At 42.1% G+C, this 20041-nt stretch overlaps 1 protein-coding gene across 1 annotated transcript in view; it reads right to left on the reverse strand.

The window, feature by feature from the left end:
- HAPLN1 (hyaluronan and proteoglycan link protein 1) overlaps positions 1-20041 on the reverse strand; it is a 65481-nt gene that overhangs the window by 17164 nt on the left and 28276 nt on the right. Inside the window, exons 2-3 of the mRNA XM_056325812.1 lie at positions 16058-16183; positions 3808-4179 (exon numbers count right to left, since the gene is read on the reverse strand). Of these exons, the coding sequence (XP_056181787.1) occupies positions 3808-4179; positions 16058-16157 (472 nt within the window). The 5' untranslated portion in view covers positions 16158-16183. The remainder of the gene's footprint in view (positions 1-3807; positions 4180-16057; positions 16184-20041) is intronic.

Consider the following 20041-nt stretch of genomic DNA (forward strand, 5'->3'; position numbering starts at 1 on the left):
GAAGCAGCTTCCCACCAAGATTTTTAATGGCTTTACCTAGATCTGCCTATTTCTGGTACTATTGAAGGTACAAAGTAATTATTTGATAGCCTGTATCGCAAAACTAATGTGTTCAGTTATCACCTCTCCCTGGAGACAGAGACTATTAAAAAAAATTCTAATAGAGCAAAAATCTGCCTTTGGCGCTGTCGTGTTGTTCCGCTTTCTTTGTCACCTGGCCCATGAATCTCACAAACAAACAGCACATAAAATCTGTGCCTCAGCAGTAGAATCGAGGGCCAGTGCTGGAGCCTTTGCATGCCCGGGAAGCTGAAGCACACAAACCTGATGTGGCCAGATCCATCACAGTGCCTAGTATTGCTAAGAAGGGGAAATAGTAAAGCACTAACATAAAGAAAATTTAGTCTAGCGCAGTAAATCACCAACATAAAGAAAATCTAATGTAAGCTGAGAAACCTTTCTTTACTTATGACTTGGGCAACAATAGCTACCTGCCATAGGAGACTGCTTAATTTGTTAAGGTTTTGACTCTCAGAAGAGTGTAAAGCTAATGATCTATACTTTCTGTGCAGGAGGAGAGTAAGGCCAGGTTCGTGAGAAAATGGATCTGGTGACAAGGCCAACGTACAAAGCGTCCTGCTCTCTGCCGTGCTTGACATTTCTTGTGGCCACCGTGCCCAGACCAACCCTCCTGCCCTTAGACCAGTCCTGGTACTTCAGGCTACAAACAGGATGATACTCTGACATGACTGAATAGTTCTTAAAGCTGGTGGCTGCGAAATGGTGAGTGAATCCCAGTCCCGACCTTTAGCTGCTAGACAGCACTGTCTCACTAGTGTAGGGGGAAATGGCATGGTTCTGCATTAAATAATAGTAAAGAAAACACACCAAAAACATGTTAAGGTATATAACAAACAGAGACCGAACCTAATTCCACTGCTTTTTCAAAGCTAAAAGTACCCAATCATTACAAACAGTCTATTTAATGACAATCCTAGGAGGCCTTTAAGTCTATAAGAATAAAGCACTATCTCATTTGGAGAAGAAAGAGGTCCACTGAGGTAGAGGCCAACTATTTTCATATTGATATATTAACATGCTTTTTGCCTAGCCAAAGCTATACCGTTTGTACAGTAGGCTCACACTGGAGCGATCAGCTGTTTCGCACTGCTAGTGGGCATTCCTGGTTATAAATGGTTTTGTTTTGCTGCCAGTTAACATCCTTAGGGCCATCATCTCAGGACATCAAGATATTGATGCAAATCCTTCCCACTGTGAGATTAACCTTATTATTTATAACAAATGTAGAATGTTGCGATGGGCTGATAGATTTTTCTTTTTCTCCAAAGATTGATTTTTTTTTTTTCCTTGATCTGTCCTGCATGGCTCAGAGACATGAAACGGCAGTTAAAGCCAGCACTACAGAGAGCTGCAAATGAGGTGAAAAATATACACAGGAGATGCAGACAGAGTATGTTCCATCACCTATATATGCCCGTTGTAAACAGAAGTGTATTTTAATCATCATTTTAGAAGGAAACTTTACTATAACCTAGATGTGACTGGATTTAGCTGCCATACGCAGGACTGACACTGAGACAGTAACCTAAAGGTTACATTTTACCTTGGGCTTTCACAAATGAAGTTTTCCTGTCAGTTTAGGAAACATCACTCTATAACGTCAGGAGGGAACAGCCTTACACGTCCCATGTCTGACAAAAACCATTAAAACGACATTGTTCCTTACGTTAGCCAGACACTAGTTAAAATATTAAAACTTTCCTTTGAGCACAGATTGGAACATACTTGGTTGAAGACATAAGATTCCTCCCATCCTTATGAATTTCCTTGTTTTGGAGGGGGTGGGGGTGGGGAACAGGAAGGAATGGTGCTGTCATACAGGACGGGCTGGAGTTGGCATATTTCAGAGAGAGACACTGTAGGGTAACAGCAGTAAGCTAGAGGGGACAGTGTCTACCAGGAGGTGGGACCCAGACCTTGTATCCAGTGGGCTGGTGCTATACCACAAAACAGTCGCGGTAACAATACATAGAAAATCTCCTTTTTTCAGCTGTGTTACTGAATGCAGTAAAGATTTCTCATTGCTTTCTTACTCTAGTGTCAACCAAATATTGCCTTTCAAATGTGGGTCTGCGCACATGCAAAAGCACCGAGCTTCAGGCAAAACCTCCCAACCTGCCGCTACAGCCGTCAGCATCTCCCCTTCCCCAGGCTCTCCTGGCACAGCACAAAGCATTTGTACTGGAACCTCCTCATTTTCAACACTTTCAACAGCAGAAAGATAATGAACTTTTGCTTCAGGGGCAAAATGCTAAGTGGCACCAGACAAGTATCTGATCCAGACGCGTGGTGTGATGAACACTTCAAAGGCTTTACACTGGCTCTGACCCTTTTACACTGCCAAGAAAACCCCATAATGCCGTAAAACGCAGGCAAACCCCAGGATCTGATGGGGAACAAGATATATAGTTACTTATCTGGAATATCTCGAAGCCTGGTGAGAGGTATGTACTTAGGATGTAAGCAAACTGCCAAAATAATATTAATGAACACATTGAGCATCCTTGATTGCTTTATCTCATAAGTTTGAAAAGAACAGTGTGCATTCCTATTAAAGATGGATTACATGAGGTGAAACAACCTAAGTTGACTATCCTGCCGGCACAGAAACTGTGCAGGTCCTTTCTGCACATAGAAATGGAAGGCTTCAGCAGCCTCCAACCAGGAATGGAAAAATGGATGTAAAGGAGTAAGCTAAGCCCATGACATTTATTTGGTTCCAAGAACCACTCAGCCAGTATTACTTTGCAGGGTAACTATATAACCATCACGATGCACAATAACCCTCAGTGAAAGAGCCACCTATTTCACCCACTTAGAGGTGTGAGAGCCAAGGGTTTGCTTTTCTTCTTTTCTTTTTCTCCCTCACTACTTTTCACAGATAACATGGCTGTTATGAAGTTCTCTCTGGCTCATGCTTCCTGGTAAGCGTGAGGGTGAGGGAGACATCTTCATGCAATGTTCAGGTTACTGCCTAGCTCAGTGCAGTATTTTGAGGGAAGAGGAAAAATGCTGGTTTACATGTATTGAACCTCATAAAATTTATCTGAATTTCCTAAGAGTAAAGGAATGCTGAATATTTGGCCCTCTTGAAACCTGTTTCACTAATTTTCCTAATGATTTGTACTCTACTGTTTCCACGAATATTGCTGAAGGAAATGACTACAGACTATATGTTGGAGTCGTCCTGGCAGGCAATATAGAGATCTTTTTTATGTAATTATAAGGCTGGAAAAAACCAACACCATTGTCTCTGGAAAACTACTTTAATATTTTTTGCCTTTGTAAGAAGATTTGTATTTGCTTGTTAATCTAAAATGGCCTGAAGTTCTGTAAAATGGCTGTTACGGGAATATTTAATACAATTTTGCCTAAGTCTCCTGTAAAAACATGCAATGACTTCTGTAAAGTGATAGGAGCAAATTAAAAACATACAGAGTTCTTCATACTATCTTTGGTCATTCTTTTTTGGGTCCCCTCGCACCGGGTCTCACTGGGAGCTGAATATGCCATATGGTAGCATAAGTTATAGAAGTCCTAATGTTCTTCTAATTTATGATCACTGTCATGGGCTGTCAGGCCAAGATCCCCAGAGCACAATGAATCCAACTTCTCAGTTTGCTGGGATCACTGACAATACAATACCAGCAGTATTAGGACAAAAACCCCAGGTATTCCTTAACACCATGCAAATCTGAATTTATGTATAATTCAGGCGTTACCTACCTTCCAAATTCAGAGCTACCACTGCTGTGTCATCCTCTAATCCTTCAATAACCTCACACTTATATCTTCCATAATCCTCCAGTATTATATTTGTGATTATAAGAGAGGCATCGTTTTCACTGCTTTCCCTCAGAAACACTCTGCCTTGGTAGTTTCCGTAGCTCTTTCTGTGGTGTCCCATTGCAACAAAGACGTCCACTTCTTTGAGGTAATCTGAGGTGAGTTTGGTCCACTTGACCCGGATTTTGTGGGTTCCTGAGCCAGCTGTTGATGTGTGTTCATGGTAAAATTTACATGGCAGTGTGACATTGCCACCCCGGTGTGAGAAGATTTTAGCTTGCTCTGCTACCACAAGTAGACGGGGTCCATTTTCTGCTAGGATTCAAGGAGAAAAACAGAAACAAGAATTAGTCGGGCAACCCACCTTTTAAAGAATGGATATGATCAATGCCATTACAACCATCTGCGATATTATATGTTAGGTCTGCAGGATTGTTTCCCTGCAATCATTTTGTACCCATGCAGTAGCAGGGTGCATAAACCAGTTATATATAAATGTTTACTTAGCGGCAAGTATGTCTGCGTGTGTACACTCCCAGACAGGCAGAGAGGCAAACTGGTTTGCAGCATGGCCCTGCCATATAGCACAGGTCATCCTATATACTCCATAGTCATAGAGTTGTATAAACCTATTTACAGAGTTGTACAGCTGGTGGATGGATGCCATCATCCATAAAAGGTTTCACACAAACATCCTGTATTTCCCTGCATGTTGCTCAAGAGCTGTCTATCAATGCTGAATTTTTTTTATTTTTTTTTTTGTAATTCAGTTTTCACTTATGGACTCACTTATTCAAGCAGCAGCACACAAAGCACCTCACGATCCGGGATGCAGTGTATATCATATTCACAAAAAAAGGAAAACCATTACTGTATCAAACAGCACTGTTTATATTGACATGAAAAGTGTCAGCATGATTCTGCACTGTCTCATTTTTTATTTCTATTTTATTCTAATTATTGAGTTTGAACTCCTCTTCTGACATACTTCCACTAAAGGAAGGAAGACAACTTAATGTTCAAATGTAAAATCCAGTCCTCTCCTGCCCACTTTCTCCATCATCTCAATCTGACTTTTCCTCATCTGTTTTCCTCATCTCCTTCAAACTTATCACTATTTTATCTTTGCCATTTTGATCTCCCTTCTCACACAAACCCTCATTTAACTGGCTGGCCCCTCTCCTCCTCACCCCCAGCCCATGCTCCCTGCTCTCAGTTCTCCCTAGGAGGTCACTACAGCTGATGCTGCTCTGTGAAATCATTATCTTTAGGACAGCCAGCCCCAGCAGGTGCTCGCTTCCAGCCCAGAGTCTCTGCAGCTTGACAGGCTGTGCTGCCTTGGGAAAACCCTGCAAAACACAGATTTCATGGTGGCAGACGTATCCAAAAGCAAGAATATTTCCTCCTTTCATTACCTCTTGCCTCTGCTCTCATGTGCAGTTTGCAAAACTGATTTATGGAGGTCAGCGCTTCTGCAGATATTCTGCCTCTATCACCGAGGCACCGACCGGGACTAGCAATGAATCACCAGTGCTCTGCTCGCCGGGAAAGAGTTACCGACCTTGCTCTACCTAACAGATCGTGAAGAAAGACTGCAATTTCCTATATTTGTTCAGCAAGTCAATGCAACCACCTAGAAATGTCATTTCTGACCCTAAGGCTTGGTCTGGCTCTCCAGCACCAGCAAAAGCCGAGGCTCAGTTCCTGAAGGTAGAGGCTGCCAAGAGGCTGCCCCTACGAAGGCTAGCAGGAATTTTCTGCTGGCACGTGCAGGGATGAATCTGGATCGATAGGACAAAACCACAGAAACATGTACAAAAATATCATCAGCCAGAGAGAGGTGTGGATAACTGAAAGAGGGAGGGAGTGGGATGGAGGTGGGCTGGCACATGGAAGTTTCAGTGAGGAGCCCACCAGTGAGTAGCATCCCACCCAGCCAGCTGTCTGACCACAGCACTGAAAAACCCTGCGGTGTGTCTGCAGCCATGGAGGTGCAGGGAAACGTCAGTATCTGTAGCTCATAAATGCCACCAGACACTCTGAGGCTTCTGAGTCTGCAGGCTAAATGATACACTCACCTGAACTGCAGTTCCAGCTTGAATTCACTATCTGCCCGTGCTGGCTACACTAAGCAGCAGAAGAAACCCCAGGGGGTGCACGATTTTAGGATTATGCTAACACGTTCAGGGATCACAACTGTGAAGACAAGCTCGCCGAGTGCAAACGTGCATCTGCTTAAGAAAAACAGGTATCCCAGGCGTGTACTTCTTTGTCAGGAGCTGCTGTGTCAAGAGCGCTGCTGTTACCCGCACCGGGCAGGCCAGCCAGGGCACCAGCCTCCTTAAGAATGAACAAGCTTGAGCATCACAAGTTGTTTTACCAGGATAACAGACCTTCCTACATAGTGACAAATGATTACTGTGGAACAGTAGTTAATTTTTATTAATTAATTAAAAAAAAAAAAAACAACCAAAAAACCAGTAGGGCTCTGGTAGCCCATCTTCCTACTTCCAGAGGAGAGCATCCAAGGAGAGAGGTGAGCTGAGGCAAGGCACCATGGAAAGTGTTGCTAACACTGTTTCCACAGGATGAGGAGAAGGAAGAAAGTGAAGGCGGCCAGGATGGTTTGTCTCTGAATTTCCCTGTTTCCTTCAGGTACAAAGACGTTCCACAAACTTCTGTCCACTTTGGGAGGAGAAATGTTATACTTTGGGGTGGTTATTACCAAGAAATCTGAATCAGAGCTCAGCTATGTTGGGTCTTTAATATTGAAATAGTCAAGTTAATAAATATTGGCAGGACTGGGGCAGGAGGGAGAGTCTGACTCAGGCTGCTAAGGCTCACTCTTTCTAACAACAATAGGCCCGTGCCAGCAAGTCCTGGAGACTTGCCGAGAGCACTGTCACCTCTGACTCCAGCATTATCATCCTGATGCGGTGCTGTGCCTCTCTCCTGGCTGCTTCCCACCTCCTCTGGCCCTTTGCAGCAGCCACTACCCCAGGCTGTGTCTCGGTAGGTGTAAAGAACAGAGGGGACGGCAACCCAGGAAAGGAAAGCATGGCTTTTCTCAGTCTGGAGCATCTCTTACATCCCCGGAGGCTCAAGGGGAGATGCAACACCTGAAATACACCTCCACTGTCAAGTTTTCTAAAAGCCAGTTCTTTTTTACAGAAAAAGAGATGCTGCGCCCTTCTCTCTGGTAAGACAGCGGGGCAGAAAATTACATTGCTGCTGCTCCCAGACTTAGGAGAGAAGGAAGGATCTCTGGCTTCTGAGGAAAAGCCTATGTCAGACTGGGAGATGCTGCACACCTGCTTTTTGGGCTGGAAGAGATGAAGAAAACATGCAGGCAGCGGGGACTCAGGATTAAAAATGACTGGGGTTTGGCAAAAGGCAAAGAGGTCTTTATTATCCAGCAGCCAGTGAGAACCAGGGCCGAATTTCTGGCACATTTTTGGGACCATGGCAAAATGAATGGTCATGGTCTTTCTGGAGCTGACAGAGGAGGAGTTTAAAGAAAAAAAACAACAAACAAAATAATGCCCAAGGACAGAGCAAACCAGAATTCCTTCACTCACTATATGTTTAGGACTCTGGATGAAGCATTCTAGATTACTGCTGTGAAAGTCATCTTAAATGACCTTAATGCAAAGGGTTACCTTAACACAATGAGCAACGATCTGTTGTGAAACAGTGATCTGGTCACGGAAGACTTAAAGGCTTGTCAGAGTGGCTCCCTTTCTGACAAGGCTGCTGCTTCTGAATAAAATTACCTTTGTATCTAGATGGAAAGAATATCTAAAAGATGAGAATGAGGAGGAAAAGATGGGACATGTGAGTGTTACCACAGAGGCCAGGCATGTTACTTGAAGAAGGCAATACTTCTTTTTCCCCAGAACTACTTTCTTCAGAAGTACCACCAGAGAATTTGTAAGGTGAACGGCCAAACAACTATAAACTCTGCAAACCCCAGATAATCCCTCACTAAACAGTTGTCTGCAACAGGACGGCTTGATCCTTGCTGGAGACAAGACAGACCACGTGCATGGCCGCTCGAGAGCCTCAGATGGTGGACCGGCAGTGAGGGATGTGCTGGGCAACCTCCAGTTGCTCCTTCTGCTGGGAACAGAGATGGCAACAGCCTGGTTATTGGCTCTGGTCTCAGCTCCAAGGTCTGAAGTGGGATGAGAAAGCTTTGCTAGGTGGGGTTTTCACTCTTCCAGGCATATTTTGCCTTCTAAGATGGCAGCTAGCAGCGGCTTAGCTGTTGGCACAGAATCAGGCACCACTGGTGACTAATCTGGCATATTTCTTCCACTCCTGCTTCCCTACTATTGATTCTGACAGGCTGTGGCCTTTTGTTAATCCTCTTGGTGCAATTAGATGGATGACAAAGGCAAACATCATGCAAAACCAGCTAAGCTAGCTAAAAATGAATTTGTCAGAGTTGCAGAAGCTGTCCAGCTGCATGGAACAACATACAGCTCTGGGAGCTGCTTTTCCAAGCTTGAGGGAAAGACTGACTGCCACAAATGAAAACTCATTTGGAAACTTGCTATTTTGGTCAGTTTTGCTGTATCTCTGTGGTGCCAAACCAAGCGGGAATATAGTGTAGGCAAAAGAGTATCTTGCTAGTAGTAAGTCACAGGCAGCAGCACGCTATCTGCCTCTGTTTCATTCTCTACCTCTCCTCCTCCCTTGTCTGAACGCTATGCAATTAGCACTGCTGTGCTGGTCATTACTTTGTACACATCTAACCTTTTCTTCAGAGTGAATCCTGCTTTAAGGACAGTAAGCGGGCTTCTCTCATGCTCCTACAGCTCTCAATTCAGTCTCACCTGCTGGCTTATTGGTTTAGTTCCAAATTTTACTGCTGGACACGTATTCAGATTTGTTTGTCTTTTTATGTTTGCTTTTTTGTGGGTTTTTTTTTTTTTGGTGGTGTTTTTTCCCCTCTCTTGATTGGCTTCTGCACTCAAGGGTAATAGCAAGCCAGGTCTGGAAGGCCAGGAACATGGTGCGGGGCAGAGAGGATGCGTCACGCCACGACCTTTGGCAAACAGCTTTACCCACTTGATCCATCAGAAATGTCCAAAAGCTTATGCTGACCTGGTTAAGAAACTTGATTATTCCCACATTTTAATAGACTAACATACAGAGCAACAGTGGGGAAAAAATGTGCATTTTTAGAGGGGAAAAAAATTGTAACTTAGGGATCACATTAGAGATGTGTTTTTTTAGATAAACTCATGTATTGCCTAAATGTTCCACACTGCCAGCAAGCCACCAGGCATTGTTAGCAAGCCACTGTTAGCAAGCCATTAGCAGGCCATACGTTATTAACCATATTAGGTTAATAACACCCTGTGCCATCCTACTTTAAATAAACACGGAGTTGTCTCTTGCCTTCCTGTAGTGTTACCTGGGACTTAAACATAAACTCTCATGCCAAAATATCCTCACTCTTTCCATAGCAGTGGCATGGTTTATTATGCTACCATGCTTATTTAAAGCTCAGAAATTATTTCTGTGATAACAGTAATTCCCAATTGCTACAATATGTATAGAAGTGCATTACTGGCATACACATATATGTGTGTATTACTCAGAGAATCTGAAGGGAAAAACATGAGGAAGAACTAAGCAAACACTTTTTTCCACTTTACTTTCCTACTACATTTTTTCTAAATGTGTTTTTAACTAACACTTTTTACTTTTTCTTCTAGGGAAAAAAAATCCAAAAATTGTTGTGTATCAGCTGTAAAACTGGGAAAAACCATTCTTATTTGGCCCAAGCATTAATGTAATTTTTGTTAATGTCATGAGAAAGCAAACGTAAGTATCAAACTCCCATGTTCCTACCCTAAACTGACAGGAATGAATTACTTTCTATATGTTAGTTTTAAGTTTTGACATACAAATGGGTAAGAGAGATGCTACGTAAATCTAGAAAGTTCAGGTACATGGTTCCAAATACTTGTACCGCTAAAAATACCTATTTTAGAAATGGAAGAGAAGACATCTGTCTCTCCAACACAGAGATGACAAGACTGAAGTGAAACATTTTTCAGCTGACCCCATGTGTTCAACCACAGTAACACATTGGGGGGAATTGTTAAACAGGTCTTATTAACTCCAGCTTAGGTTTATAGGAGACGTAACAGCACATAAAACCAGCAGGGAAACAACAAACTTCAGCTCTTTAAAGTATTGCCACCTATTGCCTTAAACAAACCTTAAGCATGTGTTTACTTCAGTGTAGATAAAGAAACTGCATGAACATCAGGCCTCATAGACCAGAACAGGGCAGAAGTCATGGCAGTGTCTCTGCACCCCTTCCGCGCAGAAGGAAATCCTCACAGGTGGCCGCTGAGGCTGTTCGACAAAACCAAAGTGTCACACAGAACCAGTGAGGAGCTCTTCCAGTTCTTTGATTACCTTCAAATGCTACATATATGGAATTAGAGTGATGTAGCAAGTAAAGGCAAATCAGTAATTTAGATTTATGTTTAATGTGAATACTTTTGCTTCTGTAATAATTTTTTAGTATCCAAATATACTCACACCTATCATTTAAGGTCTGTTCCAGAATATGCAGCCCTGAATACCAGGAAACCACTACACCAGCAAGAGATGAGGTTGCTCTTTGCTGACATTTCCATTACATGCTGTTGCAACCTGCCATACACTGAAGAGGAAAGCAAGTTGTGTTGATGCGATAGGGGCAGCTCAATTATAAGAAGAAACTACTAAATGGATCATGCCATAATCTAAAGTGTCCTGAATGGCATCAAAACTAGTAAGAAATTTTAAGTGGAAAAGATAAATGGTAGAAAATGGAAAGAAGTAATAGGTAACATCACTGAAAATTGAAAAAAACCATGCGAAAGGTGGACCAAAGGAACAAAGTCAAAAGGAAAGCGGTAAAGCACGATAAGAATTAATGTGAGAGGTCAAAGCAGTAGTGCATTGAATCTCTTATGTTTTTGACTAGTCCAGTTTCTTTCTCTCTGTTGGTTCTGGCTTGTTCTGAAGGAAAGGAAGCGGACTGTAAATAAAACTCATTATCATGAAAGAACAAGTTGGACAAAGATTTCTTCTGCTTTTGTTATTATTTGTTATTAACTGATTTAATTTTAATTTTTTTTAATAAGGCAATATTAGAAAGTTTTCTTCTCATTCCATGTTGACGTATTTATTTGTTTGTATAAACAAATCTGTGCTAAGATCTTGACAGGTGAATGGGTGTATTCTTGTATCTGAAAGGTAATGAAATGCTGCACAATATAAATTTACTTGTATTTAAGGAAAAGTTAAAGGTTTTTCCCTCACCAATCAAATTTTATATGCCTTCCCTGGCCCTTCTTGTATTTCTAAAACCTGAACAAACTGGAGGCATATGTTAAAGGCTCCTGCCACGGTTAAGTAATTAACTTAGCAATTACCGTTAAGTCAACTTCCTTTATTTTGCAGAACAGCTACACACAGAAGAATGCCCTTATCTCCAAAGAGTACTCTGCCTCTTTGAATAATTGGTCAGTAACTAGCACTATAAATAGATTAGAGAGGTATACAAAACTGAGCACTGAAAAGAGTCATCATGCACTCTCATGGGTCACAGAGTCCTCTGCCAATCTTGACTTCAGAGGAAAAAAAGGGTCTTTGATGACATGTAGATGCTTAGAGTAGTATTGTTTTCTTGTTGTGGAAACTTACTTGGCTAGGGTATACTTCTGTCCCATTTCAACATTCACCAGATGATTTCTTTTAGGATTAAGATTTTTTTCTAAAGAGTGAAGCTGGTGTCCCCTAAGGCACACACAGATTACTGCGGGTGGGTGTTGGGGGGAGGGCAGTGAGGGGGATGACACATCTTATTCAGGTATAGTTCTCTCATCTGCTCTTGTCCACAAAAGTTAAACTGGAATTACTTTTGTACGCAGGCAAACTACCAGAGAGGAAAGTAAACTGGTCAAGCAGTCTGGGATAACAAAGCAGCCTGACCAAAACCGTGAAACCCGCCACGGGCTTCCCTTCCCCAGAAAATACAGTCACAGAAGAGATAAAATGCAGCTTCGGCTATTTTATAAATTTTGTTCATAGATATTGGAATAAAACCAAAGAAGAAAGGATATAAACAAAAGAAGCAAGCCAGAGGAAAGAAGCATAAAGAATACTGGTGAGGGCAGGGAGGTAAGACTGTCTGCCAGGTGAGAAATGTGATTGAGGTTGAGTTTCACTTTGCTAACTGCCAAGGGCAGAACCGGGACTAGACTGGACACCGACAGGCGGAACGATGCGGTTTATGAAGCGTGTTCACCCTGGTTAGCAGATGCTGAGCCTGAGAGAGGTGGCAGGAGTTTCCGTGCTCATGGAGGGGCAGCAAGGTGGGGTAACTAGACCTTCCAGTTCCTGAAGCGGAGCTGTTCGGGGAGTCAGAAGCGAGCTGAAACTGCTGTCAGAGATAACGCAACACTAATAGGTGGCTGCTCCTTCGGAAGGCCAAATGAAAGACAAAGGCGATGGGGTGGCACTGTATGCATTAGTGATTTAGCAGGCTGTGAAGTAATAAGAAGTGACGGTGAGTGCAAAACGGAGCATGGATCAAAAGCATGTCAGGTAGTACTGCAAAAGATCTTACCGTAGCAGTGCAAAAAAATCTTCTGAACAGTTAATTTTGTAGTGCGGAGTCACTCCAGAGATAAAGGCGGAAGGCAACAGAGAAATGACCCCAGTTCTGTATTAACAAATCCTCTCTTTTTAACAACGTTGGGTTTGATGCTCTGAAAGCATGATGTGGTTTAAAGTACATGAAGGCATTGATATGAAATGAAAACATAAAGATGAAAGCTGAACTCAGAAAACACAGCCTGTTCAAAGCAAAGGGTAGAAAACCTCACAGCCTGAAGTACTGATGTTACTGCTGACACTTGGTATGGCAGACCTGACCGCAGAGATATTAGCTCACCTGTCACTTTCAGAATGGTATCTTGTGTTTCTGGACAACGGCAGAATAATAAATAGATGTAATTTATATAATGTAATTTAACCATTAACAGGCTGATTAGTCTGACCTCAACAGCAAACAGGATCAAGACCTTCGAATGGCTTTTGAAGAAACGTTGTTGAAGAATGAAATCAGAGTAATTCACTAGAAAGAGGGGTAAAATGTAGCAGACACCTACCAAAGGGTGCCAGACTAATTTGACATCAAGTATGTAATAAAAATAAATGTATAAGGCCAGGGAAACATGATGTACTGATTGCTTGGAGCTCAGGGAAGTGAGTGATATGGGAAATATCTGAAAGTAGGCAGGATGGAGAAAATAGGTGTTTTGGTAGAAACTTTGCTAAGTGTCTAAGAACAAGACATGGAGGAGACTGCAATTGCTTGGGCTGAAACAGAAATGACCAGCCTAGAAAAAGGCCAATGAACTGTCTCCAGCATAATTTCTGAGACTCTCTAATATTTCCACTAATTTTACTTTACAAAGTAAACATGAATATTGAATTAATGAAATTTTCAGGTGGCATATTAAGTGTCACTGAAGGGAGGAGAACGGATATTTAGAATGTCTGAAGAAAGAAGGGTGGAAAGAGTGTGATAGCATTTAATACTGAATCGGTAACCTAGATTTTTAAGGCCTAGCATGAATAACTATTCATACAAACTTTCTGTTTGTCAATTGCAAGTGATAATGAAGGAGGATGACTATTAAATACTGTCTATCACAATAGACTATCGATCAGCACTGCAGCGTGATTGGGAAAAGTACAAATTTGATCCAAGGTCTGAAAAACAAAGTGTCGTTAGCTGGAAAACAAAAATACTAATAACAGCCTAAGATCTTAACTGGAATAAAATCCTGGCTGGATGCACTCAAGAAGTATGAATTCAAACTAGAACCAGTGTAGAGATGAACTACTAATATTATCAGGTAACTAGAGGTTGTACACTTAGAGAAGAATTTGAAAAAGTTTACTCAAATGATAGCTGTGAGGATATGGTGTTTTCTTATTAATGTTTTAAGGTGAACATCAAAGAAGAAAAAATGTTTTTTGAAGCTAAGGAATAGTAGAAGAAGCACAAGGCTACACCATGGCTGTGAATAAACACGGAGAATTAGGAAAGTGTCCTTCGTCTCAGAAAAATAGCGTCCAAAACTATCTTGCAGTAATGAGATTTGAAGCCCAACTTTTCAAACAATGAAACTAAACCCACAGGAGATTACGTGATGTAAAGAAGGGGAAGCAGAAGACAGTTTCGTTCATTGCCTCAGGAGATCCCTTTCAGTTCTGTGGACTTGACTACACAACATCTATCCTCACCTTTTGTTATTCCAAGGAATTCCAAAATATGCAGTCCAGGATTAGTTTAGCTACACATCTCCTGGATTTCAGCTGTGAAGGGGGATGATACATTCTTCAATGTAATATAAAATACCTTTTGTATGAAGCTATAACATGTGTTCCACAAGCTTCCCTGATTTCCAGTCCTTTCCAGGTGTAGATCATCGTGTGTGTTTATGCAGCACTGGGCAGAGCAGAATCCCAGCTGTGATGGGATTCCACAATGCACAGAGGAATTAAAAAAAAAATTAATAGTAAAAATACCAAGTTCCAAGTAGTTTTATTCCTTTTGATTTGTGGTCTGTGTATTTCAGAGCCTGAATCAGCTGATGTACAAAGGTCATGGTACAGCTCAATTTTAAGCTTTATCCATCTTTCCTTGAAGGAATTAAGTCTCGATGTTCAGACAGGCTTTCACGGGTAGGGAGAATGCTCCACCTTGAAAATTCTATCAGCTTTGGACTATTTAGCTCTTGCAGACTGCACTGTACACATGCTGAAGGGCTAGTAATAAGTGACACATATGACTTGTGAATTAAACTGCTGACTAAGGAAGTTTAACACACACATATTAAGGAAAAATAATTTTGATTTGGTTTAATTACTTCCACTAATTTAATGTTCCAAAAAGATAAATAAAGTTCAGAGATCGGAAACTGAATTACACAAGGAAAGGCAAACTGTGTGTTTATTAGATATTGATGTCAAATTTGAAATTTACCCTGGGGAACAAACATCCATCACCTCCCAAAAGCGCTGTCTCCATTGACCTTCATCCTGTGAGTTTTCTTAGAGTGAAACCACCTCTCTGCTATTCCTTATTTGACCTTGAAAATCCAAGTGGCTGTTTTAATAGGTGCAGGGTACCTTTAACTTCTGTGACTTTCCTATGAACTTCTAAATGTTCAGGCTTTCTTAGCAACCTGCCCTAACTTGGTAATTCGTATTTACACAAACATTCAAGTAACACAATCTGCCAGCTGTTAAGAGAAAGGAATCAAACTTTAAAGAGAAAGAACAATGGTGCTGCGTTTCTTAATTTTGCAATATTAATTTTAGCCAGCCTCAAGAAACATATAAATGAAAGCAGAAGAATCTCTGTTAGTTCTGCCTGTCCTTACTGCATAAATCCCCTGTTTTTTTCTTATACAGGATGACCCTCAACGACTGAAGCTGGGACTGAAAAAACAGCTGCATTGTACTGCAGACTCAAATCCTGCTACAGCTCTAGGATTCAGACATGAACCAAACGGGATTGTGCAGAAGGCCAGTATTATACTCAGTGTGAATTAAAGGTATGAGGAAAGACACGTTGCTTTTGGGGTAAGCTACTTTCCTCCCCTTCCCCACCCCCCCCACCCCACCCCCCGTCCCCCATCCCCCTTCCCCGTTTTAAATCGCCCAGTTATGATCTCAGATGTGCTGAGGCTTTTTAAATAATAAACAGCAGTAAGTTTCTGTAATGTGAAGAACTATGCATGACAGTCTTCTTACAATCAAAATATATTCCATAATAAACTAAAGGTATTTCACCCCTTTGCAGCTGCTTATTACTTTAGGATGCATGCTTTTGTCCTTAATCTTAAATCATGCTGCACTTTACTCACCAATCTTTGCAAGGCTTTGACTAGGTGCTAATACACAGTGCAACTTTCGTTTTTTTACTTTCCTTAGGAGTAATAACAGTGCAACAGAACCAGAAAAGAAAAAGTTTTGTCACCAGTAATAACAGCATTTAAAAAACAGTACAGCAGAATAAAAAAATAAGGACCATTAAGCACCTTATTCTGTTTCCCTCAGCAATATGAAGATACTGGTATTTTCTCATGTATTTCCTTACCTTGAATATGAATAATTCTTTCATGCTCCAGGCTTGAGTTGTCAGGGTGAGGTTCAGCCCAGCAGACAGAAATCAGCACCAGAAAAAGTAGACTCTTCATCTTTATAATCAAAAGAATCTTCTTCACTGTAAAGGCATCGCATGCAAAGAGGCTTGTGAATTTTTGGAAACCTTTAAATTGTTGCACTGCACAACTTGTTACAGCAATGATCTTATGATGGATCTGTAACATATTTAACCCACTCAGCTGAAAAAGTTACAAGAGCTACTAACTTTATAGACATGAAGAGTGGTCCTTTTTATCATGGACTTTAATGAAAGGAAACTGGCAATCCATATTTAACTCTGCCTATGCAGACATACAACACGAAAAAAATAAAAGCATACACACAAATATCCATAAACCAAACTCCTTGCAAGACCATATGCCAGCAATACCTGTGTTTCAAAAAAGGTTCCCGTGTACTTTTGCTTTTCCAGACCTACTCTAGATCTCATCTGTAAATACAGTTAAAACAATCAAAGCTATCACTGCATCTACAGCCACTGCATGATGCAATCTGCTGGTGACAGATTTTCAAGACTAAAACAATCTTCTCTTAGGTTTTGGTGTTTCAACCAAGACTGCAAGTTAATTTAGCAGTCAGGGTGGTAAGTTTGCTTTTACCTAAGCAGTAAAGATGACAAAACATTTCTTAGGCTGACTAGAGAGACCTATTTTATTTCAGATCCACTTACCATTTTAAAAGATGCCTAAATACACAATCAAATGTTCGAAACCATGCACAAAGTAGGTTAGAGTTGTATATGCTACCACTGCAGTTGCCCTGATTGATTTTTCATTCATTTCTACCTAGAATGCTGACGCACTAAGTCAGTGTGCCAGGTAGGGTCTCTGCAGTCAGCAGAGCTGAGCACTGCAGGGGAAATCTCTGCCAGCCTCTGAGTAGTAATTAGGCAAATGAAGACCTGAAATAGAAAGGAGGCATAAAATACAAGAGGTTTTATGTAGAGGGTTCAGGCTGCTGTGTATTTTACAGCTTTAATTTTTATGTCCCTGATTTCTTGAAATAAAAAATAGCTATTTCCCCACTTTGCCTTTCCAGAGACTAGGATTTTTTCTCCAGTCATCAAATAGTGGCAGCATTTCTAATGTGGAAAGAAAATTGGTTTTTTCCCCTTTTTCTCTATCAGAGCTAGAAACACCTCGAAGTTGCAGGCTACTCTTCAGCCAGAACCTGGGTCAGGGTCCGAGCTTTGCACAGTCCCTGTCCCCAGCTAGAAACAAGCACCTATGTTTCAAGTCTAGACCCAAATACTGTAAACCTGAACCAGCCCCTACAGACCACACTGCAGAAGCGCCATTGCCGTTTTTTTTCATAGCAGAACATGCACGTTACTTGCCTGCCCTTCCATTTCTTCAAAGCCAGTGTGGGTGGGAGTTCAAAGCCAATTCAGCATCCCCTACTCCTTACTGTGGAGTGCCTAGAGGTAGGACAAGTGCTCTCTGCACATGATATTCCAGGTGGTCCACGCTCAGTAACTGAAGACTCTACGGCCACTCCCTCTTTCCTGGAAAGCTGGTCAGGCTGATGAGCTCCGTCAGGACAGCCAGGGCAGATGTGGCTCCCTCTGGAGAACATCTGCCCCGGCTTGGCCAGACCACAGGGGTCACACACGTGCAGCCAGGTGTCCCTCCTGCATGGGACCGCGGGCTGGCTGCTCGAGGCAGCAGGGCACGCTAGTCTGAGACCGCACTGCCCTTCCCCTCACAAATCCCAGACCAGGCACCCCCTCTGCTGCCCCTCAGGGTGAAAAAAAGCTGCGGGTTTGGGGTTGGGTTGTTTTGGCTGTTGACTAACAACTGACAGGGTGGGTTTTTTATCGGTGGAGGGGAGCGTTACTGATTTAGAAACAGGCTAGTTAACTAAGCAGCTTTGATTTTGAAGGTGAAGTCTGTAGGGGTATTCCCACCGCAACCTGCAGCTTGGAGCCTACACTGGATGCAAAAACACCCAGACCCAGTGAGTGCAAGTAAAACCCACAGGGGCTCCACAGACCTGCTCTGGGAGCACCTTAGCTGCTCATTAACACTTTGCCTCTAACTCTTGCCACAAACCTGCTCTTTTCCGTGGCACTAGTGAAAAGAAACAGCCGTATAACCAGATGACAGGTACTGCTCCCTCTTTTCGGGACGGCATCCCCATCTCCAGCAGATTCAGTGTGCACAGGGACTGGGGCTCTACTGTGCAATAAGGAAGATTTACCTTCTGGTTACACGGATGGAGAACACCAGACATGCCCCCATTCCTTGTCAAGGTCTCCCTAATATGATGAGGAAAAGTCCTCCATGTAGCATCATCAGGTGATGACTGTCAGAACAATTAATTTCAGGGTTAGCCTGGAGCACTGAAGGGGAAGGATATACCTTTTAAAGACACTTGCCTATACCTTCAAGCAATTATCGTGTTCCCTATAGATTTTATGTGACAGCATTGCACAAGCAGGATGAGAGGCAGGTCAGCTATGACACGGAGACCTGCTCTTCCCTTTCCTTAATTTCTGGATGCAGAACAATTTCATATGTCACATGCCACAGACATGGTACAAAATTAACCCTGTGGTTACAGATCAAGATATTTTTTGGTGGGATATTCCTAAGATGGTGGTACTTTACCTTTGTTAATAGGCAAAGTTTAAAGCGGCTTGGTTTCTGGTTTTCCCTAATTGCCATGGACAGAAAGGGCAGCCTAAAGCATTCATTGCGTGTGCAGGAGCACACGCACAAATAGCACGTGTGTGCACGCCTGTGCTATTCTTGACTCTGGCAATGTTCATCTGCACTGCTCAGGTATGTTTGCCAGACTGCATAAAATTATTAAGAACTTAAAAGCTCTGTCCCAGGGGACCAAATGCCTGATCCGTGTTTTTAAAAATGTATCCATCACATTATCTTTGCTTAAGTCACCAGATGCTCCATACTTTATGTCAGTCAACTGAGAGTAAAGTTCTAGCGGCGCAGAAGCATCCCACTGGGGGCCACTCCAACCCTCCACTTAAGTCTGAGCAGTTTTAAGGCTGCTCCCTTTTATTGCCACGTACAGCAGCAGCGGGGAGAACATGGGTATCTGAAGTCAGGAATACCCTGACCTTGCACCACCCTCCTCCTGGGATTCCCCATGATGGGAGCTGTGGCATTGAGCCAGAGCAGTGCAAAGCAACGTTACCAGGCCAAGAATCTGACCCCTGGTGTTTTGTAGGTCATCCAAAAAGCAATTAGCCAGAGGAATTCACATCCTCAACTCTAGCCAAAGCAATAGAAGTCAGACTCCATTTCTGCAGCAGCCTGGGAAGACCTCAGGGGAGACATGATAGGTGTGGATGTTTTCATATTAAAATTAATAAATCTTGGCTGGGAGTAAGTGAATCTTTTGTGAGAAATGGTAATGATTAGTCATACTCAAGAAATCTGTGCTGGTTTCAATTACTGCAGTTTATGAATCTGCTATCTCCCTGGACAGGGACACAAAGAGGCTGAAAAATAGCTTTTAAAGGGAGACCTCAGGGCTCGGGGATGTGGTCAAGGTGGCTGTACATTAATTTTTTAAATTCTCAAGAACTGTTCACTCTTAGATACAATATGAAATTCTGATATTAATCATAATTTTTTTCACACTTGCCCAGTCATAATTCATCTACTACTGGCAAATCTAAAAGGCTCTAAAGCATCAGTGTTTGTATTTTAGTATAATATTCTGAAAATTCACAGAATGCCTACAAGTTATGTCACTGGGTAAGTAACAAGCCTTTTTCTAAAGAACAGAGTACTGAAAAATAGCATTACATACCAATCTCTGTTTTTAACAAAATAACATATTTATTACTCACTACTGCAACTACTTTCTAGCTACAGAGAGCATCCGCTGCGTGAGCGCAAAGGACCACCTAGTTCAATGTTTTCTCTCTCATTGACAATACTTAAAA

This window comes from Falco biarmicus, chromosome Z (genome assembly GCF_023638135.1).
Source record: "Falco biarmicus isolate bFalBia1 chromosome Z, bFalBia1.pri, whole genome shotgun sequence".
Classification (NCBI taxonomy): Eukaryota; Metazoa; Chordata; class Aves; order Falconiformes; family Falconidae; genus Falco; species Falco biarmicus.